This window comes from Chenopodium quinoa, unplaced genomic scaffold, assembly GCF_001683475.1.
Source record: "Chenopodium quinoa cultivar QQ74 unplaced genomic scaffold, ASM168347v1, whole genome shotgun sequence".
Taxonomy (NCBI): domain Eukaryota; kingdom Viridiplantae; phylum Streptophyta; class Magnoliopsida; order Caryophyllales; family Amaranthaceae; genus Chenopodium; species Chenopodium quinoa.
In genome coordinates this window covers 1,044,849-1,072,842 of record NW_018744537.1, presented here as the reverse complement: position 1 = coordinate 1,072,842, position 27,994 = coordinate 1,044,849, and the positions used below count along the sequence as shown (strand labels likewise).

General features: G+C 35.4%; 6 protein-coding genes across 8 annotated transcripts; 1 reads left to right on the top strand and 5 right to left on the bottom strand.

Moving 5' to 3' along the window:
- Positions 1-1,341: 1,341 nt before the first annotated feature.
- On the bottom strand, positions 1,342-6,210 carry LOC110698514 (probable E3 ubiquitin-protein ligase ARI1). Of its 2 annotated transcripts, none has more exons than XM_021875957.1 (7): positions 5,843-6,210; positions 4,257-4,289; positions 3,873-4,155; positions 2,902-3,382; positions 2,110-2,631; positions 1,853-2,010; positions 1,342-1,697 (listed from the first exon to the last, which is right to left on the bottom strand). In XM_021875957.1, the coding sequence occupies exons 1-6, from the start codon at positions 5,954-5,956 to the stop codon at positions 1,881-1,883; spliced, it is 1,563 nt and encodes a 520-aa protein (XP_021731649.1). In that variant the 5' UTR covers positions 5,957-6,210; the 3' UTR covers positions 1,342-1,697; positions 1,853-1,880. The 2 variants fall into 2 exon arrangements, with proteins under 2 accessions (XP_021731649.1, XP_021731650.1); XM_021875958.1 differs by lacking the exon at positions 5,843-6,210 and adding an exon at positions 4,508-5,076.
- Positions 6,211-7,096: 886 nt separating this feature from the next.
- Positions 7,097-9,283, bottom strand: LOC110698922 (methyltransferase-like protein 13). Its single transcript, XM_021876427.1, has 8 exons — positions 9,251-9,283; positions 9,013-9,108; positions 8,767-8,875; positions 8,486-8,574; positions 8,256-8,390; positions 8,065-8,169; positions 7,649-7,675; positions 7,097-7,326 (listed from the first exon to the last, which is right to left on the bottom strand). Exons 1-8 carry the CDS (start codon positions 9,281-9,283, stop codon positions 7,240-7,242), a joined length of 681 nt encoding a protein of 226 aa, XP_021732119.1. The 3' UTR covers positions 7,097-7,239.
- Positions 9,284-12,214: 2,931 nt separating this feature from the next.
- Positions 12,215-14,467, bottom strand: LOC110698513 (probable LRR receptor-like serine/threonine-protein kinase At3g47570). Its single transcript, XM_021875956.1, has 2 exons — positions 13,491-14,467; positions 12,215-13,313 (listed from the first exon to the last, which is right to left on the bottom strand). Exons 1-2 carry the CDS (start codon positions 14,236-14,238, stop codon positions 12,928-12,930), a joined length of 1,134 nt encoding a protein of 377 aa, XP_021731648.1. The 5' UTR covers positions 14,239-14,467; the 3' UTR covers positions 12,215-12,927.
- On the bottom strand, positions 14,464-19,230 carry LOC110698512 (putative receptor-like protein kinase At3g47110). Of its 2 annotated transcripts, XM_021875955.1 has the most exons (3): positions 18,955-19,230; positions 15,598-17,658; positions 14,464-15,426 (listed from the first exon to the last, which is right to left on the bottom strand). In XM_021875955.1, exons 2-3 carry the CDS (start codon positions 16,169-16,171, stop codon positions 14,477-14,479), a joined length of 1,524 nt encoding a protein of 507 aa, XP_021731647.1. In that variant the 5' UTR covers positions 16,172-17,658; positions 18,955-19,230; the 3' UTR covers positions 14,464-14,476. The 2 variants fall into 2 exon arrangements, with proteins under 2 accessions (XP_021731647.1, XP_021731645.1); XM_021875953.1 differs by having other exon boundaries at positions 14,464-17,658.
- A 601-nt stretch (positions 19,231-19,831) lies between these two features.
- Positions 19,832-20,838, top strand: LOC110698511 (peroxisomal membrane protein 11A-like). Its single transcript, XM_021875952.1, has one exon. The coding sequence runs from the start codon at positions 19,967-19,969 to the stop codon at positions 20,702-20,704; it is 738 nt and encodes a 245-aa protein (XP_021731644.1). The 5' UTR covers positions 19,832-19,966; the 3' UTR covers positions 20,705-20,838.
- A 123-nt stretch (positions 20,839-20,961) lies between these two features.
- On the bottom strand, positions 20,962-27,660 carry LOC110698510 (probable LRR receptor-like serine/threonine-protein kinase At3g47570). The gene is made up of 3 exons (XM_021875951.1): positions 23,584-27,660; positions 23,042-23,431; positions 20,962-22,922 (listed from the first exon to the last, which is right to left on the bottom strand). The coding sequence occupies exons 1-3, from the start codon at positions 26,321-26,323 to the stop codon at positions 22,909-22,911; spliced, it is 3,144 nt and encodes a 1,047-aa protein (XP_021731643.1). The 5' UTR covers positions 26,324-27,660; the 3' UTR covers positions 20,962-22,908.
- Positions 27,661-27,994: the final 334 nt, after the last annotated feature.

Here is a 27,994-nt window from a genome sequence, read left to right as displayed (position 1 = left end):
TTTGAAATCAAAAACAGACTCGAACCGTAATTTAGTAAATCTGAAATAAAACCGATCTAAATAATGTTAAATCGTAGAAGAACCAAACCCGTGAACGAACCGAACCAGTTATAACCGAACTAAAATAAAACTAAACCAAAAAACAACCGAACCGTTTCCAACCTGAAACTGTTTGAACCGGGATAATAACCATTTACACCGAACCGTTAACAAACCGCAACCCGTCTGCACCGAACCGTTTACTACCTGGAATTTTTACAACCCGCACCGTTTACAAACCGAACCGAATTTAAACCGGGTTAAAAACCATTTACACCGAACCGTTAACAAACCGCAACCCGTCTGCACCGAACCGTTTACAACCCGAACCAAATTTAAACCGGGTTAAAAACCGTTTACACCGAACCGTTAACAAACCGCAACCCGTTTGCACCGAACCGTTTACTACCCGGACCGTTTACAACCCGAACCGAATTTAAACCGGGTTAAAAACCGTTTACACCGAACCGTTAACAAACCGCAACCCGTTTGCACCGAATCGTTTACTAACCGAACCGTTTATAACCCGAACCGAATTTAAACCGTTCAAGAATAAACCGAAACCGAACCGAACCGATAATTATTTAAACCGAACCGAAACCGACCCGTAAGACATTTGAACCGATTTCAAACCGACCCGATTTCAAACCGAACCGATTTCAAACCGAACCGAAACCGAACTGTCAAACCGTTTTGACAGTGCTAGGCACGACCATTACTTGATTAAAAAAAATAATCAAGAATTCAAAATCGGCATTATAGTGGTTTGGTAACTTTTAGACTTTTAGTAGTTGAGGTACCTTCTATTAAAAGGTACGGAATAAAATTATTAGTTTACATTCACAACTCTATTTTGCTGAACACGCCCTTATTTTGATAGATTGATAAGTCTCCTCCCCAAAACATAAACTCTTTTACTAGGAAATTTTAAAAAATCAATAATAATACCTAATTTGACACTAAATTGCCACAAATGATACAATATTTGTTGGGCCTTCCAAAAATGAAACAACCTTTGTGTTATAATATCATAGTTTGACTATTCATAATATCATTTACATACATTGTAAATCAAAGTTTTGCAATTTACATTGCTATAAATTTAAAGGTATAATTGCAATTTAAAATGCAATATTCCTCCCACCTATTATATAACTTTATGTGCAACCACTAAACTGTAACATCTAAATTTATTGGCTTCCATAACCATCAGATGCTTAACACAATCCATAATTCAACTAATCATTATAAATTCTAAAGCTTAATTAGTTTGTTAAAGTCACGGTACTCACGGAGGATAGGTATTGAAAATGTAAGATCAAATCATGTCTAAATTACTACCAATTGTTGCTCTTTAGTTCATAACATTATTTATGCGACACTAAATTTCTTATCGGTGGAGTAAAAGATAAAATAATCCTCAATCTTTACAATCATGATTTTCTTGGATAAATTATCAAGTATCGAGCTGCTATTTCAAGGCGCGGACCTTTATTAATGAAAAATCAAGAAACTCTTTGGATGAATTCATCACAAGAAATCTCTGAATCTGCCAGTGCACTGTAGAATCATTGCCAAATCTAGCATGCATCAACTCGCCTTCAACCTTTTATTTGACTTATCAAATTTTGAAGATTCATCAATTTCCACCATCCACCCTACAAAACCATCAAAAGTTCGTTAATTATACAGCTCTGTTACAATGTAAAATCTTCCCTTTCTAAGCTCAGGCTATCATCTTAATATTGTGAATTTTAAGCATGTACAATATGGTTAATATGATTACACCCTATTTAAGTACCAATCTATTTACCATTTATCTCTTCCTCTGATGGTACGCCTCAACTGCCCATGTTAGTTAGGCTAGCAGAAAGCTCAGAAGCCCTCTCAACTCCATCTGATCTGTAAGGCGCGATATTATGAATATTGCAACGAAGGCTGCCTAGTAAATCATTTTCAATGCAATCGTACCTGCATCATTGTTGTTAAAGCAAGATTAGCATTGGAATTTAAACTTGAAAAAACACGAAACATGCTTGTAAGTGTCGATAGAGAAAATGCAGCACTTACATGCTCTTGCAGAACTTGCTAACAACATTAGACAAAATCATCACTTTTGATCTTATAGCCTTGACTTCATCATCCACAGAGTACTTTTCCAATGGCTCTTCTACTAACTTTGAGAGTTTTTCAACATTAGCCTCGAATTGCTGTTGCTGATCCTCGAATAGATTCTGCTTAATCTTTTTCTCTTGTTTACTCATGTCATTCTTGAATAATTCATCTCCAAACATGTAAAAGGCAAAGGCATACGAGTATGATAGAGCCCGTCTTGACCTGAATAATACACACATTCCTTTCTCCAACCAGTTAAACTCTCGAAGCCCTGTCTCCTCTTCACAAAAGGATATCTTCTTTCTTACTGTTTTCTCTAGTTCAGTCTCAAGATTTAAGGAATCTCTATGTGCTTTAAACCGTTCATAATAGTGCCTATATCGGTAGAGGGCCTTTCTTATAAGCTCAACTGAATCTCCTGGGTCTACATAACGCCCACAGGCATGGTTGTAGCTCTTTGCTTGCAAACACACCCAACTATTAGAAACAATATCAAACACACTTAGCAAAGTCGATAATAGCACAGAGCATATCTAATTCTGTATTATATCTTAAAAATACTCTCTTCATCTTATTAACTTTTTATGTTGTAAGAATAAGTTAACAATAAGTCCAATTATAAGTTCTGTAATCGAGTAAATACTTCATTGAAATTTTTTTATTGATTGCCTAGCCTTCTAATCGGAACTTGTTCAGAATTCTTAGAAATGAAAAGACAAAAAGAATAAAAGAGCAGAACAAACTCACCAGAAAGGCTTTCCACACACACATCTGACAATATTGCAGCCTCCATTCTTCTCCACAGGCTTAAGACATGATGGACAGTTCTTCGTATTGATCTTAATCCAATTTAGGTTCAACGATTCATCTCTCCACTTCTTTGTCCACAACTCCCACATCAAACATGAACAAGGAGAGTGTGCTTCTGATAAACAGCTAAAACAAAACTGTAACCCACATGTACATCCCACCTCGCATAGCACATCACCCTCAACACGTATAGCATTTCCACAATGAGGAACACTCGGACACCATTTCACCAATTTATTCTCCTCAATGTAGGATTCTAGTAGAAATCGATCAAATTTCTTTGCTAGATCTTCATCTCTCTTGCTTACTAGGTTTCGTATGACAGATTCATCACATACTGTATTGCATTTGTGTGACATGCACTTAATTCGCCTGCTATGACCCTCCCTTATCTGCATAATAAAATGCTCTGTCCAGCCTAAAAAGCATATACGAAGTACAATAGATATAATTGTGTTATTAGTTAACATATGAACAGGTAAAAACTATCGTAGCAGAGATAAAGATGTATTAATAAACATTAACATGTATATAAATTGCACTAACAATGTTTCAAAGTTTTTTATTTTATTTTGCTATTGCAGTTTACAGACATACAAAGTAGCCAAATGAAATCCTTGCCCCAAAGGTATAGGAAAATAGGAACTCCGAACTCCTAGTTGATCCTTGGCATTGAGGTCCAATTTCAGGTAAACTTACATTCCTATATGGTAAAGAAAATCATATACCTAAAATATCACAAATTACTCTGTGATTGGACTACAGAATCCGATTCATGGTAGTGTATGTTTTCGTGCCAACAAACCAGATCATTTTCATTAGCAATGTAGACCATAATTGTGCATTAGTTTGAGTACAAGTACATAATTACATAAATGCATAAAGTTTAGTGAAGTAGGAATACTTACAATTGTTGCAAAACGAATGTTGGCAATCCATTTGAGTCGCTTCATTGTACCGAACATCCTCCATGCAAACATTACAGAAGACAGTTGAAGAAGGTGATAAGTAGGTGCCAAGATCAGGGCAATTAATCATTTTAACTCCAGCTTCCGCAAACAAGTGATCTTTGCCCTTCTCCACAAACACCGTGACTAGCTTATCAACATCCCAATGGTAATGAATAAGTAAAGTTCGAGCATGGTGTACTCCCACCATCAGTAAATCCATCACTCTTTGTAAAACATCCCACTGACAGAAAAGAAGAAGTCATCCTAAAATTAAAAATAGGGAATTCGAAAGACTATTTCAAAAAGTAAACTTGATCGAAAGAATTAAAGGGTAAGGAATACCTGTGCAGCTAATAGAGAGTCGCTTGTAATCACCTGCATGAACCAGAATATAGGAAATCATAACTTGATCATATGCAATCCCAATATTATTGGACTCTTGGTAATTCCAATATCATTTGACACGTATTGACCGATTTAAGCAGATTCTTGTATATCAGATCATCCTTGTGCAGATAATGAAATATAAAAAAAAAAAAAATCGATTCCTAATGTTGTTTACGAAAATGACAAATAAACAAAGAAGAGATGACCTTAGCCAATGCTGATAACGTTTACTCGTTTAGCAGCCTCCAAGTACCACATCAAGGTGTAACAATTTGAGTTTCGATTTTTCATAGAATTTCATTTAAGAATTTAATTTCAAGGCAGTGTAATTCGCAAGTATGAAGTCCATGGAGGCTAGAATGACCAACTTTAGACCATTTGTTTGATTTTCAAACTTCCAAAATTAATCAATAACTTTGCAAAGAAAGTTGGAAGAGAGAAAAATAACATGACGCTACCTACCAAAAGCAGGTAGGCCACGTGTTTATTAGTAATACGGAGTACCATCCAATATTACAATTGTTACAGAACGGGAGATTACCTTAATTCATAACGTTATTAATTAGAGATACTTTTTTACTAGTGTAAGTGGAAAAGAACTTAGTGGAACAAACTGTTCCAACACTTTTAAATTACACTACATAAAAGTAGAGCTCAACTTTGCTTCTTCAATTCAACAACTTGTCATTTTTTGCTTAGCTTTTTCTCCTAAGAAAGGCATCTAACTAGAAAACACTTCTTATCGGTCCTATTTCTTATTACTATGTATGTATAATAAAATGGGAAAATAAAATAAAATTGAAGAATGCTTTATTTAAAAAAGAGCCTTTTTTTCCACTATTTAATTACAAGTCAATTAAGCCAATTTGTCAAGATCAATTACCTAATTATCACTTTTCACATGAACTTGTATATCTTATTTGTTAATAAAGTTTAATATATGAAACTAACGAGACTTATATATCAGAATTATCTTAATTCTTTTAATGAAATCCCAAGTTAATTATGGACTTAATGGCTAAAAAAAAAATATAATACAGTAACATAATATAAATATCATAATTTTTTTTTTTTTGAGGTTTTGAGTATTGTCACTTAAAAGCAACACACTGATTGGTCTAAGTTGAGTTGCTAATGAGCAAAAAATTAAAAAATCATAACTAACTACGTCCCTAAATAATAGGTCAGATTGGCTTATTGTGATCAAAAGTTAAAAAAACTGAGTCAAATTTCAATTTCACATGACCACAAAATCATAAGATAAATTATAATATTAGAGACGAAAAAAGTATCAATACGGAATAATTCATTAAACCTAGGAAAGTGACGTGTGAAATCCGTGATCATCTCAAAACACAGAATGACATAATATCACCATCATCTCCTTCAATTTTTATTTTGATGATATGTACTGTACTACGTAAACGTTAGATCAGATTGAAATAAGAAAGAGTAGTTTAAGAATTAGGATAACAATGTTTAAGAAACGGAGGGAGTAATAATAAATTAAAGGAAAAAGGTAGAGAAAAAATAAACAGGACCTGACACGAAGGGAGAGAATGACATTGATGATCGGGTTTGATATCGTCAAACTCAAGGTCGTCATCGCTGGAGTTGTGCGAATAATAGTCGCACTCGGCCTCGCTATCATCCATGTAATCCAGAAGAAAGCAAGCAAAATAGAGAGAAGAAAAACAAGTGATATGATGGGATTTTGCGGAGATACTAGGTTTTGAGTCGTTAACTCAACTTGTTTCTGGTGAGATGAGTTTTATCTTGTGTATTTATACTTTTATTATAAATAAAAAATCTGAGCGCGTCCTCCAGTTGACCTTGACTTTTTTTTTTTTTTTTTTTTAAATGTTCAGATAGTACACAAATGGTAAGATAATTTTATTTTTCTCAAGATCAAAATTATATAACAGAGTTTTTTTTTTTTTTTTTTTTTTTTTTTTTTTTTTAAAGGATCAATGTACGGAGTATTTGTGTTACAACTTACAAGTATATGACATAATTCTTGTTTTATGTTTAAGTATCTCATTTTGATTTTTACAAAGTATTTTCTTTTTTTAAAGGATCAATGTACGGAATATTTGTGTTACAACTTACAAGTATATGACATGCTTCCTGTTTTATGTTTAAGTATCTCATTTTGATTTTTACAAAGTATTTTTGAAATAGGCTTGATTGGGCTTAGCCCATTTGGTATGTCCAATTCCAATCGTAAGGATCACACAATTTTTTATTTGTTTTACTTGTAATAAGGTATGATAAAGAGAAAACGTTAGGACACGGTCTCAGAAGACAATTCCTAATGCAATATGGATCACGCAATTAAATAATGGCCTTGTTTAGTAATTAACGATTAGCTAATTGGTAAGAGTTGATTGCATGAGCTATTTTGACTAGCTGATTGGTAAGAGCTTATTATGAGAGTTATTTGGTAAAATTTGATTCTTAGTTGTAGTTGTTTGTTAGTTGAACACATGAAATGACAATGTAGGACATTAGCAATTCATTTTTACTTCACTAAGGTAAGAAGTGGGAGGGCAAGAATGTAAATTAGAGTAACTTTTTAGGATGAAATTGTCATTTGACATCCATTACTCAATAAGCTAATCTAAAAAGCTCTATTTTTTAGCTTTTCACAAATTAGTTGTGCCTCAATCAGCTCATTTAAAAAGCTCTTTAACCAAACAACCAAATTAAATGATTTATGCAACCAAACCTCTAATTGGGTCAAATAAGCTTCTTTTTTTTGTCAAAACTCTAATTACCAAACCTGGCCAATAAGATCTGCCCAATCATTTGAGCAAATAAGGACTAATGATTTGATATGCAAAACATAATTCATGATCACCATTAGAAAGGTTAACAAGAGAATAAGATTGCAAAAGACCCTGTTACAATGACACTGCTTCTTGTCCACTTCACCTTTTTAGTTGTCCTCCGGTTCATCAATGTTGGTCCTGAATAAGAAATCTTCACCTTCCAATTCATCTTGATACAAGCAGATTGATGGAAGCTAAGGTTTAGCCTTTCACAAGGTTGATAACTATTCAATGATCTTGTGCCCTGTGGTTTGCAGCATAGAAACTTAAAACTTAATTCACTTGCATTAAGAAATTTAGCATAATTACAGAGCTGAACATAATTATGCATGATCAAATTTTTAAGAATCATTTTCGAAAGGATGCAGTCTCATGGGATTCAAATTTCATATTGGAAAGAAAAGATAGCATCATTTGGCCTAATTATTGCAAGCTAAGTGAAGCATAGTAGCATACATGCATCCAATAATATGAATGACATGCACCGGTAAAGCGGTATACAGATTTCTATGACACACAAATCAAGTCCTCTTGTCTACTATTCTCCTCATATTCTAGTTACAAGTGTTCTATAAGTTCAATATCACTTTGATTCTCCATTTCACCTCAAGTGCTCAAATCAGAAGCTCAACATCAAACATGAGTAAGTTCATTTTGGACAAAAATATATGCAAAGTTTTCATGATGGTTGTGTTGTACACTTGGCACTGTATCCATAAATCTGAGTAACATAACAGGTGATATATTCCAAGAGCTTATACAAGATAACCTTAGTCTATAAAAAATTGTTTCTTCAAGTGTTATAAATTAGAATAGACTCAAAATGCGGGTTATAGGAATATGTAACAATTTCCTTTCAGTAAATGAATGTTGGTTATGTTCTCACACTTAAAACCCTACCTAGTTCATAAAACATAAGAAATTAACCTAACCTTCTTTAGAGTGTAGAAGAAATAATGGAATCCATCACCAAAAGTGCTCCACTTCATTGACCATGTAAAATCAGGAGCTTCAAATAATGGACGCCTAAAGTGTGACTGCAACAGAAAGTTAAGAAATAAAGAGGAGAAAAATCCATGCTAGAGCTTATATGATTCAGTGAACCAAAGTTTGAATGTACTACCTGCCCAAACGAAATTGATATGTAGATACCATTTGGCTTCAATACCCGGTGGATGCCTTGGAGCATTGCCATGACCTTGCTAATGGTTTCAGCTTTTGGGTTCCATGGATCACCATTGTCCACGAACAATACATCCTTGAATGACAAGTATATCCAAACTTGGCAAATTAAAAGTCAATTTGCACTTACAAAAGAAATATTTAAGGCTAAGCTACTAATATTGTTCTCACCATTGTTCCTTTCTCAATAACAACATCAAAAGAATCATCTGCGAATGGCAAGTCTAGCATGTCTGCAACCATGGCCTTTATTTCTGACATTTAAGGCAGCACAAATCATCCAAGTTAAGATAAAGGGGCAAGAAAGTGCAACAATCAGTACTGCTAAACCAAAATACATTCAAAATCAGTCAAGATAAACAACTTGACAATCATACTTTCCACAAGTGATTAAACCTCGAATCTTCTCTAAATTCACATTGAATTTTAATGAAAGGGAAACAATTAGCAACAACAACACATTGAATAAGCACAAAATGATGCACACCTTAAAAATATCCGAGCATGTCCGTGGAAGGCTATATCACTTAATTGGGAATTTCCACAACCCAATTCCAAAACCTAAAAATTGAACAAATGAAACTTATCAAATTCATATCAAGCCCAGAAAATTAACATAAATAAATAAAAAATACTTCAGTATTAACATTCTACCATGCAAAACAAAAAAAAACAAAAAAATGAAACAGAGAAAATACAGAGGAATTAGGTTGAATATTCTCCAAAATTAGGTGACAAAGATGGGAATAATCTTTGAGCCATTCATAATTTTCTTCCTTAGCAAATCTATCGTTCTTAAAAGAAAATTTTAGAAATTAAATTAGATGCAATAAATTTGAGCAAATTTTTTTAGAGTGAAATTAAAATTAGAAACAGGGGAGAGAGAACAAACCAGTAAAGTGGATCAAGATAAGTAAAAAAGAAATAGGGTACTACTGTATCTTCGAGATTCTTCTTCTCATAATCCATTAATGAGAGATTCTGGGTACCTTTGATTTCAGAGGGTTTTCTTAAACCCTAGATTGAGCAAGAGCGACGACAAGGCTTACAGGTCAACAAGTCAAAGTCTTTAATATCGGAAAATTTGTCAAATCTGACTATATGAGGACTTGACTACTTGAGCAGTATTATTTTTTATTTTTTATTTTTTTTAAAAAATGGTAAGAAAAAAGGGCTCATTTGAGAGGGAGATAAAAGAAAATCCCTCAAATAATTCCCATGAGGTTCGATCCTAAGATTTTAGGGATACGAGATAGCAGCGATGTCACTACTCCATCACCTCAACCTCACTTGAGCAGTATTATTGAGTATCGACAACGAAGTACTTCGCGTAAAAGTAGTCCATTCCTTGATTTCTACGGAGTACTTTAAGAAATTATTTTCTTAATCTGAAAGAATTTTAAAAATTATTTTAAATAATTAGACGTTAAAAAAAAAAATTAATAAAAAACAATTTTCGTATTTTATTAGATAATGTCCACGTTTTAAACATGAATGGGCGACTATACCTTCACATAAATTCCATGTTTTCCACCCCCTAACTCAATATATCATTTTCTCCTCTAACAAACCACCATCGGCCGAAGGCAAGGTAATTGCTGGAGTTAAGGTCATTGAGATTCTTCATGCTATGAGGAAGAACTATCTCCAATTAAAGAAATGAATTATCATTATCCGGATCTATACATAACTATTTATGATTCAATCAGGGTTAATAAGTTTTCATTATCAATTTCATAATTTATTTGGGTTTGTTTTTCATCAGTTCACTTAAACAATGCACAATCTACAATTAATAGTTTTTGCATAACTAAATACATGAAGTTCAAAGAATAGTGAGCAGATAAAAAATGAAACTAGAGAGAAAGTTAGCCAACAACCCCAACAAGAAAAAGAGACCAGAACCTACGAAAAACACTAGATCTAAGCTACTACTAGCCATCTCCATTCTACTCCACTCATTTCTCTTGATTAAAAGTAATGAAATACAATTTCAGCATGTCTTCTGGTAAAAATCTATCATCAAGGAAAGAGCCCAGTGTATCCAAGCACAATTCTATCTCAAAACCCAACATCATATGCTTACAAAAAGGAATTAATGGTAATCGTCAACCAAACACAACGAAATCCACAAAAGCATCTATCAAATCCCGTAAAAAGCTCAATCTGAACAATTATCTACATGTATTTTGTAATCTCCAAATTTCAAGGACTAAACATCACAATCAAAGAGCCTCAAATAGTTTCAAATCTCCAGAGTTCTGGGTTTCAAATTGGGTCCCTTTTGAAACCCATCTCCCCTTTCAATTTTACGAAGTTGGTAATAATTGGATTCTCCTTCGATTTGCAATTCCTAATGATAAGGAAATTGTATGGAATGAAAGGCCATGGCATGTCCAGGGTGAAATTCTTGTTCTCCAACCTTGGAGACCTCTGTTTGATCCTTTTTCAGTGGGTTGATCTTTGGATTCGTATCCCTAGATTCCCATCTGAGCTCATAAATTATGATTCAATTGCTAATCTTATTGAGAAAAATGAAATAGGCACCCTCATTATAACTCTATCATAAAGCACAGTGAAAACATGGAGGTGGAGCAACCGCTAGAGAAAGTCCTCTCAACCATGTCTGACTCCACCAAGCGAAAAATAGAGGAGAAGGAAGAAGACACGGCCTCAACCTTAGTGAAGAGGAACAAGAACTAATGCAATTAACCTCCCTTTTTTATTTTTTACGTTTTAAATGAATTTAGGTTTTTGGAATATTAGAGGTTGCGGAAGAAAAAATGCCCTATCTGAAGTCAATGACTTCTGCTCGATAAATCGTATTAATGTAATGGCATTATGTGATACAAAAAAACAATCTTCTCGTCATTCGGAAATAGCCAACTGTGACTTTAGGACTTTTGTTTTCAGCGCAACTTTGGGACTTTCTGGTGGTATCTGGTTAATGTGGAAGGATAGCTTAGCTAATCCTTTTAATTTATCCATTGTAGTAAAAGCCAACAGATTTATCTCATGTAATATCTCTATTATTAATTTGAATGTATCCTTTATTTGTGTTTTTATTTATGCCCCTGCTAGAGAAGAACAAAAGGAACGCTTTTGGACAGAGCTAATATCATATTTAGCAAGTATCATTGTATCAATGACCCATTTATAATAATGGGTGACTTTAATGAAAGGATAAACAAGGTGGCAACACACCAACGAGTAAAAGATTTCAAAGAATGAATGAATTAAAAGCAAAAGTAGATTGCATTGAAATTCCATTCACTGGAGCTCCTTTCACATGGAGAAAGAAAAAATATGGCACTGACAACATTTTTGAAAGATTAGATAGGGGTATGGCTAACACAAATTGGCTAAACACATTCCAAAATGCAAGAATTAAGCACAACATTTTTACAACATCAAATCACTGCCCAATTAGTTTGTGTCTAAAAAATCTATCACCTTTGAATACCCCACCATTTAGATTCGAAAAAATGTGGACAACTAGAAAAGATTTTAAGAACTTAGTTAAAAAAACTTGGTGCACCAAATTTAAAGGATCAAATATGTTTCGCTTACTAAAAAAACTTAAACTTCTTAAGACAAACGCCAAAGAATGGAATAAACGTAGATTTGGTAACATTTTTAGACAGTTAAGATTAGTAGATGATAATCTACAAAAAATTCAAGCTCAACTAATTACTACACCCGATAATAAGGTGCTACAGGTAAAGTATGATAAGTTGCTAGTAAAGAGAAATAATTTGTTCTCCTTTTCAAACACCTATTGGAAGCAAAGAGCTAGAATAAACTCTTTAAAATTAAACGATCAAAACATTAAATTCTTCCAAGCACATGCTACTATAAGGAAAAACAAAATGGCTATAAAGAAATTAATCACACAAGGTGGGAAAACAGTCTATGATAACAATTCAATTAGCTAAATCATGAATGAAGAATTTGCTGCTAGATTTACAAGCAACCAAAACTGTACTTTTAATATTAGCACCGATTTTGATCTTTTAGATCCAATAATTTCTGAGCAAGACAATAATGAATTAATAAGAACAATATCAGACTAAGAAATTTATGAAGCGGTCTTCGAGATGGACCCCGACAGTCATAAACGCCATCAAGAGGACGTGGCAAATCCCATGGAAGATCTACAACATCATATGTGACACGGAGGTAGTTTGAACACACTTGATTCTCACTCCATTCACCATTGTTGTAGGGAGACGAATATGGTGGCGGATTACATGGCAAAGAAGGGGCACCACCATGAAAATTTACTTTGGTCCTTTAATAATTTTGCGCCTTCCCTCTCCCTTATCATCCAAAAGGATGCTTTAGGTATCCCCAATCAAAGGGGCTAACCTAGCTTTTCTCACTCAATCAAAAAAAAAAAAAAAAAAAAAAAAAAAAGAATAGTGAGCAGAAAAGAAAGAAAACAACTTCCAGGAACCTTTGCAACATGACTTCAGAAAGTTGTGCATCACACTTCTCTCTAGGTAAGACATTTAACCTTCAATACCAGCATTTATAGGATTGGATTATAAATCACTGATATTCCACCATTCTTATCAGGAGCTGGGAGCATCAGTTGGTCCTCTGCCGTATGATTACAAACTAATATTGGCCCTCTCTCTGCAATTTGCATAACTTGGGAGCTTGTTCTTGATTGAAGAGAGCTTTGCAGCAACGTCACTCATGTCCAACCTTTCTCGTGGGAGCTCAGCAGAGCAACAAAGTCCAATTCCAAGTATAGAAATCAAAGCCTCTAACATCATACAGTTATATTCCTCATCTTCTACTAAGCCTTCAAGAAGAGCTGGATCTAAAATCTCAGTTACCTTATCAGGTAAGGCTTCTTTCACAAAGTGGTGAAGGCTCAAGCTTCCTTTTAACATGTCATTAGTAGGCCTCCTTCCTGTAAATATTTCCAGTAAAAGTATCCCAAAGCTGTAGACATTGCCATATATAGACACTTCATTTCCCAAACCATATTCTGCAATAACAATTCATGTAAATGTTATGATCATGAAAATGAGGTAACTACATGCTCTAAAAAGCTTGGTGGGAGCAATCTTCCAATAATCCATCTAAATTCACAAACTCACTGAACTACATGTAAGTGTGTGTGTGTGTTCGTGTGCCGTGTGGGTGGGGGAGGGATGTTAGTTACCTGGAGGAGTGTAACCAATAGTTCCCCGAACTCCCATAGAACTAGATGGATTGGAATTAAACTCACTGGTGCTTTTTGAGAGAAACTTTGCCAACCCAAAGTCACTGACATGTGCTACCATATCATCATCAAGGAGAACATTGCTTGGCTTCAGGTCACAGTGCACTAGGGATACACCATAATGATGGTGAAGATACTCCAAGGCTAAAGCAACATCAACAGCAATATTGAGTCTTTGCTGAAGATTTAAGTTTCTTGAAGCATAGTTTGGGCCATTAATTCTATTGATTTCTGGGTGCAACCAATCTTCCAAACTCCCATTTACCATATACTCATAAACTAGAGCCTTGAAATCCTTGCCTTGGTAATCAAGACTTGAACAGGCTGTTATAACCTGAACAAGATTCCGGTGTCTAATGTTCCGGAGTACCTCACATTCAGCGATGAAACTTTTGGAAGCACCATGGTGCTCAAGTTTAAACAACTTGATGGCAACAACTTTCCTACCATGGTTCAGGCTTCCCAGGTATACGGTCCCAAAGCTGCCGCTGCCTAATATATTTTCAGAAGAAAATCCGTTTGTGGCTTTTACAAGGCTTTTGTAGGACAAATTTGTAAGAGAAAGTTCTGAATCATCTGAAGTTATGGGTTCCTTGTTTCTCTTTCTGCAGCAAAAGGCATATACTAATACAAAAACCAGCAATAAAACAGCACAAAACCCAGAAAGAGATGCAAATATTATAGTCATTTTCTGTCTCAATCTTCTTTTCTGGATGTTAAAGTTGCATTTTGGCAACTTTAATTCAGGTAGACCTCCGCAGAGCCCTATGTTTCCGGCTGTTAAAACACCAGTTGCATTCTTAAAGATTCCACCAGTGGGAACATTGCCTTCAAGGTTATTGTATGAGAGGTTAAGCAATTGCAACTGGAATGTCCCCAAATAGTCTGGAATTTTACCAGATAAATTGTTCCGTGACAAATCCAACTTACGAAGACCCTTCAGAGTCTCCAAGGTAGGAGGAATAACACCTTGGAAAGCATTTCCCCCCCATAAAAAGGGATTCTAACACTACACAAGAGCTAAGAGTGCTTGGTATTTCACCGGACAACATGTTTTCAGAGACATCTAAAGCGCCTAGATTACTCAGTTTCCCAACTTCAGAAGGGAGGGGCCCCCTTAGATTGTTACCATTCAGATATAGTGCAGTAGATAGTGCAAAAAGATTAAAAAGCTCTGGAGGTTTTCCGCCAGTAAGATTGTTGTAGGAAAGATCCAAAGCTAGCAGGTATTTACAGTGCCCTATAGTGGGAGGTATGTGGCCTTCAAAACTATTAGCAGATAAGCTTAGGACACTAAGCTTAGTTAGGTCAATTGAGGATGGTATGTAGCCTGATAGCCGGTTAAAACTTAAATCTAATTCTTCTAGGTAATGGAGGTTTCCTATACTCAGAGGAATGACACCAGAGAGTTGGTTCCCCCACACGTTAAACAACTGCAAGTCTGCCAGGTTTTCTATACAGCTTGGAATTTCTCCACCTATCATATTATTATCTATTACAAATGTTGTAAGCATTGAGAAACTGCAGATAATCCTAGGAAAATTGCCTTTGAAAGAATTTTGACTTAAGTCAAGTACATTTAAGTTGGTGGCATTGACCAAGGAAGAAACAAAGTTTAAGCTACCAACTTGGCCAGATCCAAGGAAGTTGTCAAAAAGCAAAAGCTCGGAAAGCATAACTAGTTTCTCTAGAGAAGGAACTTGCCCTTGAAGTTTATTGGAGCTAATTTGAAGAATTTCTAACTTTGAGGCGTTGGATATTGAAGAAGGAATGAGTCCAGTAAACTGGTTATTGTGTATGGAGAAGTACCTGAGATTCGGAAGCATGTTGCCTACATTTGAAGGAAGGCTCCCATCAAAGTGATTCTCTCCCAAATCTAGAGTAGTCAAGAATGAGAGATTAAAAACAGACAGTGGAACAACACCAGATAAGTTATTTGAGAAGAATGAGAGAAAGGTAAGATTTTTCAGTCTGCCAAGGTTTTTTGGGAGCTTCCCAACCAATTTATTTCTACCGATGGAGAGTTTAAGTAGGGAAGATGTGTTACCCAGAGACGGAGGAATGGTTCCTGTCAGGTTGTTTATTGACAATTGAAGAATTTGAAGTTTAGACAGAGAACCAAGCTCGGGTGGAATCCGACCCTTCAACCTGTTATTTGAGCCATCCAACACAACAAGGCTAGAGCAACCAGATATACTTTCAGGGATTTCCCCTTGAAATAAATTATCAGAAAATGAGAAATACTGCAATCTATGCAAATTACCAATTTCAGAAGGGATTGAACCTGTAAAGCTGTTATTTTGGAGCTGCAACTGCTTCAAAAAGCTTAAATTTCCTACATGTAAGGAAAGGGAACCAGTAAGCTTCGACGATTGGAGGTCCAGTCCAGTCACTCTTTTATGCCGGTGACTACAAGTAACCCCATGCCACTCGCAAAAGAAGGCAGTGTCATTCCATGATCTCATCACACCTAAAGGATCATCAGTTATTTTGGCTTTGATTTCAAGTAATGCTAAATGATCAGTCTCCAGGTGATAACCAGCCAAGGAGGACTGAAGACAGTAACAGAAGAGAGAGGTGGCACACAGAACCATGAGAAAATGTTTGGAGGGAAGCCCCATACTACAACTATATTTGATTATTTGAGAGTATTAGTTTCTAATTGCATACAGTTGAAAAGAATGTCTTGTCAGTCTATATAATCCAAGGCTAGTATATTAACAAAGGTATCCGCATTTTTACCAGATATACTAAACTAAGATAAAGCAAATGAAGGACTCCCTATTAGTGAATATCTAGGAAATGCAATGGTGAGAACATGGAGAAGATTACGACCAAATAATTTAACAAATGACCCGTGATCAAAATAAAAAATTCTAATTTATCAGAGTTTGACCAGCTTTGATCAAACAACAGAAAGGGACATGCAATATCTTATAAAATTTTATGTTTAGTGTATTATGTGCTCTTCTGTTCTCTAAAGATCACTTAAGACAGTAAGAAGTGTAAAAAAAGTCTCCTCGAGAAAAGCATATGGTCCAGTCTATATGTTTTCTTTTAAAAAAAGACCAAAGGATTAGATTCATATTCATAAGTATTATTTTTTTAATCCTGAAGTCTTGTATCAAACTTATGATTATGTCCTTTAATAAAATAAGGTACACCTACTTCCTCCCCCAAATACAACAAATCTGACAACTACCGAAGGTTATTATATTGATTTTTCTGTCATTTAAGGTGAGTAAAATAGCAAATTTAACAAGAACACTGATGAAAATATGATCTAAACATACACACTGATGGTTAAATATGATCCTACTATACAATGTCCAGGGAACCAAAACGCACCCTTAGAACTGATAAGTAATGGTTCCGAACAAATAAATAACGATATCAAGTGGTTAGAAAACTTACTTTAACTTCGCAGAGGAAAAAATTCACAGTAGTACCAAACCTCAAGGAAGAAAACATTATCAGACCACAAGCATCTCTTGAAAGAATAATCCCATCAGAGAAAAATAAAAGAAAATCTGCAGAGATTAACATAATTATCCCGTTCCCACCAAACAAACATGGGGTATTATTATATATGGGATTAGTTTTTCCAATTCCCATTTTCTATTCTCACTAATCAAACACCCCCCTTTAGCTTTTAAAATACTTTGGCCCATAATAAATGGGAAACAAATTTCTTTAACAACCACAACTGAAGACAAAAAACACATAAAGCTTTCTATTTCTGTTGAAACCATTTTAATTTGAAGCAAGTAGGTTCAGCTATATATCACACATGTACACCATGGGCACTCCACATCCTCAGGAAGAAGAATGCAGCATACTTAAACAGGAAACAAAGCCAAACAGAAGAATGTTTGCAACAAAACATCCGTATTTTTTTTTTATAATCAAATATACCATATAAACCTGGGTTTTGTATCACACAAATATTGATATCAGACCAAGAGTTTTCCACTACTATAATATTTATCCCGAAAATTTTGGAGTAAAACAGTATACCTCTGCGACTTTGAATTAAGAATCTTCACAACCACAAGGTGAACTCCATGGATGGTAACCCCTTTGTTCCTTAATATTTGCTCCATTTGACCTAGTGGCAAACAAAAAAGGGATTGAGGGAGTAGGACTTAATCGTTAATAACGTTATTGTTTCATCAACCACCTAAACTAATTCAAGAGTTTGAAAGAATCAACCCACCTGCATCTAACTGATAATAATTGACTGATTAACAAGAAAGAATATACTAGTTTAAGTACTATTTCTACAAGTATAACCAAAATATTAACCCACCATTTTCAGCTAATGTGCTAGAAATCAAATACGCCGAAACATGTCAAGTTTCATCAAACAAATCCCAAAAATTGAATTTCAATTCCATTATATATTTTTAAAGCAAATTCTACAAGCTACTTGACATTTTTCAACTAATGTGCTAGAAATCAAATACGCCGAAACATGTCAAGTTTCATCAAACAAATCCCAAAAATTGAATTTCAATTCCATTATATATTTTTAAAGCAAATTCTACAAGCTACTTGACATTTTTCAACTTCCTAATTCTCCTTAAGTTGCTATTCATCTATAAAAAGATCACAAACAAGTAAAAAATCGAACTGTTTTCGATAAATGGTAAAGAAGGTGATCAACTGACAGGTTAAACTGAGTTCGTTCAATAATCCCACCTTTTAAAAGTTTGACATAATTCTTATGAATAGTGTTTGGACAATTATACCCTTCAAATATTTATTTACTTATTGCCTTCGTTAATTTTGATTGTTTTTTTTTTAACTCTTAAGAATAGTGCGTGGAAATTTATACTCCTAAAATATTTGTTTACATATTTTTCTCATTAATGCTTTTAACATAAGGCCAAATCAAAAGAGTTTCCCGCACATGACTAGCTATGGCGCGCGCATCACGTACTTTGGCCACCCTAGTTATATTAAAGATTATACAATATTCAGCTGATGATTGGTGATATCTGATCTTCCACAATCAAAAACATGTGAGCAAAATTTAGTAACTTCTCCTAATTATAGAAAAAAAAAAGTAAATTTTGCATGTTGTAACTCTAGTATCATGATTTCTCCAAATGATTAACTTGATAAATTCTGAATGGAAGTTCAACCATAATTACTCAAATTGATCAAATAAATGTTAAGAACTACACTATCAGACAATAGCTGCATTCCTGAATTAATGATTATCAGGGAAGAAAAAGAATATTACAGATCATGTAGTCAGAATTCCAATTTCATGACTATTGTTAATGCCAAATTTGTCAATCATACACCAACAAACTAAGAGAAAACATTAATTACTCCGAATTACAAATTTACAAGCAAAATTTTTGATAAATTGAAATAATTAGCACTAATTACTTACCAAAATCGCAAGAACTCCATATCATCTTCAATTGCTCTTGGCTTCTTCGTTTTTAATCAATCAACTCCTAACGTTTTTACAATTCACAACAATTAAGCATCGAAGCATGTCGTCTCAAAGAACAAATCCATCTACAAAAAAAAAATTAGTGGTCAAATAGTGCGTTGGAAAATAGAAAAATCAAAACAGTGCATCAACTGTTAAACAAAGGTGGTTACTGGTACTCGACTACTCGTACCATTTTGGATTAGTGTCCGTAAGTAGCTCTATTTCGTAATCCCTTCATTTTATAATAATTGCAATAATTTGATTTTTATACAATTTACTTGTATATAATTATATATTCCCTTTATTTTTATTTTATAGGCTAGAGATTAGATTGCGCAGAGTTTTGGGTGGTTTAATAAAATAAGATGTTAGTGGGAGTAGGGGTGTTCGCGGTGCGATTTGGTGTGGTTTGAATCCTAAACCGCACCAAACCGCAAAATTACAGTTTGTATTTTTTTCAAATCGCACCAAATCGCACTTCTAACTAAACCGCACCGCAAAATGCGGTTTAGTGCGGTGCGATTTGCGGTTTAGCCGTATGTTCTAAAAGTTATAATTATTTTTTGTAAAACAAAACTTTTATTTTATTTTGAGATTATTAATTTATAATTCAGATATTAAACTCATATTTTAACCTTTAATTAGCTAATAGTCAAAGATTAGCTCATATATTTTACTTCTTTTATATATTTTTTTAATAAAAATATAGAATAAAAACCACAAAATACATGTAAGTGTGGTTTGGTCTAAATTTTAAGAGATTTTGGAATTAATTTTCATCACCAGTTGGCACGCAAATTAAAGCACGAAATCCAGTAAAACGACTTCGTTTCAAACAATAATATCTCCCCTCTTTCTTCCCCAACCAATCGGTCAATGGAAACCAAAATCATACACTCTAAAACGACATCGTCTCTCTTCCAGATGAACAATCTCTAAACCAAAGGAAACTCCATCATCTTCAATGGCAGCAAAACCTTCGAAAGATAGAGACTTCCTGAAGCATCTAGAAGCATACTTAGCAAAACGCGATGGAGTCGACAAACTCCTCAAGATATCGCGATACGCTTCCAAATTCATTATCTCTTCTTCACTCCTCCCCCACGCGCACCCTGTCACGCGCCGCCTCAAGTCGTTTGAATCCTCCGTTGGTCTCAGCCGAAAAGCCTTTCGCCTCGGAAAATTCATCCAAGACGTCAACGCGCTACGCTCGGCGGCGCGTGAGAAAAATCAGAGCCGTCAATTACTTCTACTCTCTCTCCTCGCGTACGGCGGAGAAGGAATCTACTACTTCGTCGAACAAATCGTGTGGTTGTCGAAATCTGGTTTGATTGACGCGCGTCATGCGCGTGAGCTTCAGAAGGTAAGCGCGTGGGCGGAGTTTGTTGGATATATTGGGAGTATTACGTTGAAGGTTGGAGATTTGAAGGAATTGGATGAGAAATTGAAGTGTTTGAATTCGAGTGTTGAGATTGCGGATGTAAGAGATGAGAATTGTGAAGAGGAGAGAGAAAAATTGAAGGTTTTGAGGTTGAAGATGATGATGAAGAAGATGTCGATCTTGCAGGATTTTGCTGATGGATTAATGGCGTTGGCCGATATTCGGGACGGTAAAGGAAAGATTTTTACTCCATTTGTTCTTTCTTGTGCTGGATTGTTGTCTGCTCTGATTAGTACCCACAAAAATTGGGTTTCTTGTTGATTTTTTCTGTTAATTTATTGATTTTTTTAGGGTTGAATTGGTGGAAAATTGATGAATATTACAGTTTTAATCTTGTATTTTGTGTAATAATACTGAAATCTGGAAATTGAATTGAATACAAATTTTTTTTGCCATTTATGTGCAATATCTTTGAGCAAGTAGGAAATGTAGACGGGATTTGATCCCACTTGATATCGGAGCTGGAAGGCAATGTGGATGGGTTTTGATTCCAGTCGGCATTTACTTGTGCAATGTTTTGAGAGCTGGTTGATGTTTGTATACAATTGCAATGTTGTACTAACAGAAGCAGAAAGATTAAAAATCTTGGTTTCCCTACCAAAAAACTTTAAGAACTTGATTCATGAATGTATTTATATCTCTAGTCAAGGCAAATGATCGATTGCTCGTTAGCTGACTTGAAGATGGGTTAAACAGATGCACAATCTCATCTGAATTAACATGGCTCTGATATTATGATAGCTAGTTATGAGTAATTGGCTAGTAGGTAGAAAGATTGTTCCTCCCTCTGTACATGGAGTTGAATTACGACGAGTTTATCTGTGATTGAAGATAGATTGACCCTAAAGCCGTGTATATGGAAAATTCAACCTGTGTTACTTTTGGGTTGAAGTTTGGTTTCAAGTGTCCATAACTGTGATCTTCAGCTCTTAAATATGTAGTCACTTCAGTCTTCTGGTTTTCCGGGTTGCTCTAAGTCTTCAACTACTGTGTCAGAACTGGACAAAAGTTTGTGTTCGTTAACTGAAAGTTGGAGCTTTTGGTTCAACCAAGCAAGCATCCAATTAAGGCAGTTTCATGTTGATGAATGATGATCTTGATGGGCGGCTTTCACAGTGGATCGAGCAGCTGCAGATCAACTTTCTTTCTGAATCAAATGCTTGTTTGTGGACCTCTGAATTTAAGGTCAGTTTTCTTAAGTGTATCACTGGGAGTTTTTCTTTTTCTGTATACTCTGTATTTGGCTCTTCCTCAATTTTATTTGCGCATTTACTTGAAAGAATTTAATCTTTGTTACAATCTTGTGTTAAGAGAATATGGATTTTTCTCTGTATGGTTTCTGTCCTTTTTTTGACATTGTGAATGAAATGATAGTTACTTTGATTGTAAGTTATTGTGCCTTTCTGTTCAAATGATGGCTAGCGTTTGCTTATTTCATTTAACAGAATAGAATACAGATACAAATAAAGCTACTGCACAAGGATACATTGCGGTACAGCATAGGGTCCGGTATACACACTACACAGAGTAATCAAAATTACAAAAATAGAGAACTTGGAAATGCCGATGCATTTATCATGTTTAAGATACTTGTTTAAAGATATCTGGAAATATTTCTGCTGGCCTCTTGGTATCTCATGAAAAGACTCATGGATCTAAGATAAGGAATTATAAGCTAGGTTGCACGGAAACGGATACGGGGACAAAAACGGGTACGGGTAAGGGGATGGAAACGGCAAAATCAAAATTTCAAAAAACGGGATACGGCAAAATAAGAAATATATATATATATATAAAGTTTTTTTTTAAAAAAAAATTCCATACAACACAAATTAAAAGAAAAACTTGTTAATAATTTAATATCATGTCTTAAACAACACACATTATAAAAATCATTTAAAACGAAAAATGAAAAGAAAAACAAAATCACAAAGTTCACGCCAAACCACTACTGCTGGAGTGCTGGCCTGCTGCTACAGTTAGTGGAATGAAAACAGGGAAAAAAGAAAAAATAATCACATCACACTATCAAAACACTTGTCAGTCACGCGTGTTCACCGGTCGCCGGTGCCAGGTGGATCGTAGGTGGTCGCCGGCTTCGATTGTAGGGCTGCAACCTAGGTCGCCTCCTTCTATACAAAGAATCTAGCCTTTTCAATTTCTACATCCCCGGTACGGGAGACGGTGGAAGAGTGCCGTACCCGTGCATCACAGATTATAAGTCTCATTGTGCTACATCTTAGGTAAAAAAAATAATCAAATTATCAAAATAATGTATTCTGAATTAGATGAGTAGATGGCTGCTTTGCTGTTCTGATCTTGAATCAGAACTCATAAGGACTAGTTATTAAAACCCCCTAAAAAGCCTCTAAGAGAAGTCACTGAAGAATATTAGCTCATCTTGTTCTTCATGTCCATCACATCACTAGTTTGCTCGTGGGAAGATAACGTTATGTAGACATTGATCACCTTTGTGTTCCTGCACCCAGAAGATTGAAGAGCTAATAAAATCTGATTAAAAAAATTACTAAACCTCAGCTAGAGATGTAGTTGAACAAGTAATCGTTCATTTGTGAGGAAAGGTAATAGAAACATTACCTGCTCGAATTCTCCTCCTTTGTTGTAAACGAGTTCCAAGGAGCTTGTTTCTGATTGATGATAGCTTTGTAGCTACATCGCTTATGTCCAACCTTTCTCTTGGGACCTCAGCTGAGCAAGAAATTGCTATTCCAAGTATTGAAGTCAGGGCCTCCAACATCAAGGTGCTGTCTCGCCTGTCTGTTTCCTCATGGTCTATTTCATCAACAAGGACATGATCTAAAATCTCGATCACATGTTCCGGTAGAGCTTCTTTGACGTAGCAATGCAAGCTTAGGCCCCCCTTGAACATGTCGTTTGTAGGCCTCTTTCCTGTAAATATTTCGAGTAATAGGATTCCAAAACTATAGACATCACCTCTGGTAGACACCTCATTTCCCACACCATATTCTGCATGTAGTGCCTCTTGTGTTAATATGTTATAATTGAACTAACATTAAATTATATGCAAAAATTTTGTTACAGATAGCTAAAATAGGATCACTGCAGTACAGGTAGATTATATATTTTTAGAGATAGGTGTAAGAACACTAGTTAATTACCTGGAGGAGTGTAACCGATGGTACCTCTAACTCCAATAGAGGTAGATTGATTAGCTTGAGAATCAGTGATGCCTTTCAAGAGAAACTTGGCAAGGCCAAAGTCTCCTACATGTGCGACCATATTTTCATCAAGGAGAATATTGCTTGGCTTGAGGTCGCAGTGAACTATGGAGGTGCCACAGTGGTGGTGAAGATAATCCAAAGCAAATGCAACCTCAATTGCAATATCAAGTCTTTGGCGAAAGTTCAAGTTCCTTGAGGTATCATTTGTGCCATCAGCTCTAGTGATTGCCTCAGTTGGATGGAACCAATTGTCTAAACTCCCATTCACCATATACTCAAAAACCAAAGCCTTGAAATCTTTGCCTTGATAATCAACACTTGAACAAACTGTTATTACCTTCACAAGATTCCGATGTCTTATGCTTCGGAGGACGCTACATTCTGCCAAAAAACTCTTGGAAGCACCACGATTTTCAAGGTTAAATATCTTGATGGCCACTGTTGATCTATCCTCTTCAAGAATTCCTTTGTATACGATCCCAAATGAACCAGTGCCAATTAAATTTTCAGAGGAGAATCCATTAGTTGCTTTAAGAAGGGTTTGATATGACACATTCTGGAAATTATTTGAATCACTAGAAGATGTGGGTTCCTCAGGCTTCCTTTTAAACCAGCAAATATATGATACCACAAGTAAAGTGACTAGTAAAACAACTCCCAAAATTGCTGAAAGAATTACAACTGTCAACTTCTTGTTCATCAATCTTCTCTTCTTGGTGGTGTGGCTAAATTTGCAGTGTGGCAAATTTAAGACTGATATGCCTCCACAAATTCTATTGTTTCCAATGACGGAAAGATTCTTTGCGTTGTTGAAGACTCCACCTATTGGTACTTCACCTTCAAGGTTGTTGTATGATAGGTTTAGCCTCCTCAAATTGAGGCTTGCTAAAAATTTTGGAATTTTGCCAGATAAATTGTTGTATGACAGATCTATTTCTATAAGACCAGTTAATTTCTGCAGTTCATTAGGAATAGTGCCTTGGAATCTGTTTTCATCCATGCCTAGGAGCTCTAATGATAGGCAACTTCCAAGAGAGCGTGGTATCTCACCTGATAGCCTGTTACCAGAAACATCAAGGGCTGCAAGGTTTTTCAATTGTCCAACTTCCTCAGAGAGAGATCCAGTTAAGCGGTTTCCATCTAGAGAGAGTGCAATAGTTAAGGAGGGAATGTTATAGAGTTGTGAGGGTATACTACCGGTAAGATTGTTATCAGACAGCAATAATTCTATTAGTGACCTACAATTTTCAAGAGTTGGAGGTATTTGGCCTTCAAGGCTATTATTATATAGGAAGAGCATTGACAACTTGGTTAAGTTTCCAATTGAGGGTGGAATGACCCCGGATAATAAGTTATCATTTAGACTTAGAAGCTGGAGATTTTGGAGCTTCCCTATGCCTTGGGGAATGACCGAAGATAGTGCATTTTTGCTAGCATCAAAATATTGCATTTCTGCTAAATTTTCTATACAAATTGGAATTTCACCTGATAAGCTGTTGTCGCTTAATACCAAATAAGTAATTGATGAGAAATTGCATATGATTTTAGGAAAGATTCCCTTGAACTTATTTTGATCTATCTCAAGCCATTGCAAATTTGTGGAGTTAGCCAAGGAAGAAACAAAGTCCAAATCTTGAGCTTGGCCATATCCAAGGGAGTTACTGTAAAGGACAAGGTGAATAAGGTTTACTAATTTGTGCAGAGAAGGAACTTGTCCTCGGAGATTGTTTTGTGACAGATCAAGAACTTCTAGATTTGAGGCATTAGATATTGAAGTTGGAATATGTCCAGTGAATCGATTATTGTATATAGAGAACCACTGAAGATTCGGGAGTGTATTACCAATATCTGCCGGAAGGTTTCCTTCAAATTCATTTTGGTATAAACACAAGTATGTCAACAAAGAGAGGTTAAAAATAGAGGGAGGAAGTACTCCCGAAAACTTATTCTCACATAAATTCAGACTGGTTAGGTTCTTTAGTTTGCCTAGACTATCTGAGATACTTCCAACTAAATTGTTTCCACCTAATGAAAGCATAGACAGGGATGATAAGTTCCCTAGGGATGAAGGAACATTGCCAGTTAAGTTATTTCTTGCTAACATAAGAAATTGCAAATGTGACAGGGAACCAACCGTTGGTGGGATTTTCCCCACAAACTTGTTTAGGGAAAGGTGTATACCAGTAAGGCTGTAGCAATTTGATATATTAGATGGAATTTTCCCCCCAATGGAATTATTAGACAGCCGGAGAGTTTGCAACCGATGCAAACGGCCAATCTCAGGTGGGAGTACGCTGCTGAAACTGTTATTTTGGAGGTTGAGTATCCTGAGGAAGCTTAAATTACCAAGATGAGGGGAGAGGGTACCTGTGAGTTTTGAGGAATGCAAGTCAAGTACCGTTACTCTCCAGTGCTTTCCGCCGCAAGTAACCCCATACCACTCACAAAAGGGGAGACTGTCATTCCACGAGCTCATGAGGTTGAGTGGATCGTCACTTATTTTGGCTTTGATTTCAAGCAGTGCTATCCTGTCTGTGCTAGTGTTGCTAGCTATCGAGAATTCAAGACAGCAAAGCGCAGACAGAGAGAAAATGATCCAGTATAATAAAGTGTTTCGGCTTGACATTTTTTTTTTTTTGGTTTTTTGGGAGTTATTATTTGATATAACTATCCTCATTGAAGCTATTCACTTATCTTTATATACAATGCAGTAGTCAATGGTCGTAAAATAAGTTGCTGAATTGAAATGACCAGCACATTACTAAAAATGGTAGGGATATGCAAATTTGTGGAGGACCTTAGCCTGTTTATGAAACTTTGACCTCCAAATCTGAACACCTTTCTACTTTTGGTGTTTTTAATTGACAAGTTGAATAATAATACAAGAAAACTTTGGACTTGCAAATTTAGGTGTGGTCCCATGTACTCTAAATATCTTCATTGTCTGCTGTGAGTGATTGTTAGGACTTTGGGTTGAAAATGAGTGGAGTGAAAAATGCATGATTTTTTTTTTTTTTGACAGCTAACACAAAACAGTTAACAGATCAAAACTCCGTTAGTACTTGAACCGTTATTCTACCCAAAATTTGTTCTTTTTGCTGAACAAGGGTGGATCAATAAGTAACTTTGCCTGGGGTTTTACCTGTGAGAATGTCTCTTTATTGAATCTTACTTTCTGGTTCTTTAATTTGTTTGATCTAATATATGTTATACAGGATACATTTTTGCTTTGCATAATTTTTGGCAATATTATTGAAATATAGACTGTTTTGTTTTTTTTTTTTTTTTTTTTTTTTTTTTTTTGAAAATGATGCTTGCAGAGTTGCTGTAATCGAATGGACTTAGTTGTCGTGCAGCTGCTGCTCAAGCAGGTATTTTCGAGCCTAAAATCCTATAGCCGACGAGATCAAAGGGTTATCCGATGATCAGTTGTTGAGTCGATTCCTATTGGGAAGACAGGGCTTTAAGGATGAGGGGTCTGGTAAGCTAAGGTATCTCCCGAACGCATTCAAGCAAGCTCTTATGCGTCCGGCCCATGATTGGTGCGAACCTAGGAGATATCATCCAATGTATTGTCTGATTGCTCACATGAAAGAATGTTGGTATTGATTCATTTAGATCGATTTTACCATTTCCTGATTGTATGCAGGATTGCAGAAATTACTTATGTGTGACTTAGAATGTTATACAAACTAGAGATGCCAAATGCAGCGGGTATGTGTTACTAATTTCTTAGAATTAAGGGATAGCTTGTTTCACTTTGTTTATGTTCTGAGCAATGCATTCACTTTGTTCATATCCAGGCTTCTGAATCTCAGGCATTGTTTTTCTGGTTTCTTCTAACCATTTGATTTTCCTGAGACTGCACTTGGTTGGCACAAAAAGTAACATGAGGTGGGATATCACCTCAAAATGAACTAGTGTAGCTAAGGTAAAGCCATTAGCCTATGACCACTGCCCTATATGAAGATGCCTGGATGGCCGAAATCTTGTGGTGCTTCACCCTTGGAAGAAAAAAATGACAATGTATAACTGCTGCAGGTTCCTTAATTAGTTTCCTGCGTATTGTGAAATTAAATATACCAGGTTACAATGTCTTCTGGAATCCGGACTATTGCACATGGTTGGTTATGAACTCCTAATACTCAAAATTAACAATAATATTTCCCAAGAAAGAAATAGAGATGCAAATCAGAAAATACATTACAGTAAAATAAATGCTATCAGAAAAACATTCCTGCTCAAGTGCTCGTCAATATATCTGAATACCTGCTAGGCTGTTAGATTTTTCTCTGTTTTGTGCACAATTCAAGTGCCAAAGAGCTTCTTTCTAATTGATGATAGCTTT

Bases quoted from the DNA above. Each gene is read 5' to 3' on its own strand.
- LOC110698513 (XM_021875956.1), bottom strand. From the start codon at position 14,238: ATGACTATAATATTTGCATCTCTTTCTGGGTTTTGTGCTGTTTTATTG. The intron at 13,314-13,490 runs GTAACTAACATC...TTGTTATTGCAG, and splicing joins TATTGGTTACACTCCTCCAG to AATATGGTTTGGGAAATGAA.
- LOC110698512 (XM_021875953.1), bottom strand. From the start codon at position 16,171: ATGGGGCTTCCCTCCAAACATTTTCTCATGGTTCTGTGTGCCACCTCT.
- LOC110698514 (XM_021875957.1), bottom strand. From the start codon at position 5,956: ATGGATGATAGCGAGGCCGAGTGCGACTATTATTCGCACAACTCCAGC. The intron at 3,383-3,872 runs GTAAGTATTCCT...TATGCTTTTTAG, and splicing joins ACATTCGTTTTGCAACAATT to GCTGGACAGAGCATTTTATT. The intron at 2,011-2,109 runs GTAAGTGCTGCA...ACAATGATGCAG, and splicing joins AGCAAGTTCTGCAAGAGCAT to GTACGATTGCATTGAAAATG.
- LOC110698510 (XM_021875951.1), bottom strand. From the start codon at position 26,323: ATGAGGATAGTTATATCAAATAATAACTCCCAAAAAACCAAAAAAAAA. The intron at 23,432-23,583 runs GTAATTAACTAG...CACTACATGCAG, and splicing joins CATCGGTTACACTCCTCCAG to AATATGGTGTGGGAAATGAG.
- LOC110698922 (XM_021876427.1), bottom strand. From the start codon at position 9,283: ATGGATTATGAGAAGAAGAATCTCGAAGATACA. The intron at 8,876-9,012 runs GTATTTTCTCTG...TTCAATTTTTAG, and splicing joins ATATTCAACCTAATTCCTCT to GTTTTGGAATTGGGTTGTGG. The intron at 8,391-8,485 runs GTGAGAACAATA...TTGTCATTCAAG, and splicing joins TTATTGAGAAAGGAACAATG to GATGTATTGTTCGTGGACAA.
- LOC110698511 (XM_021875952.1), top strand. From the start codon at position 19,967: ATGGCAGCAAAACCTTCGAAAGATAGAGACTTCCTGAAGCATCTAGAA.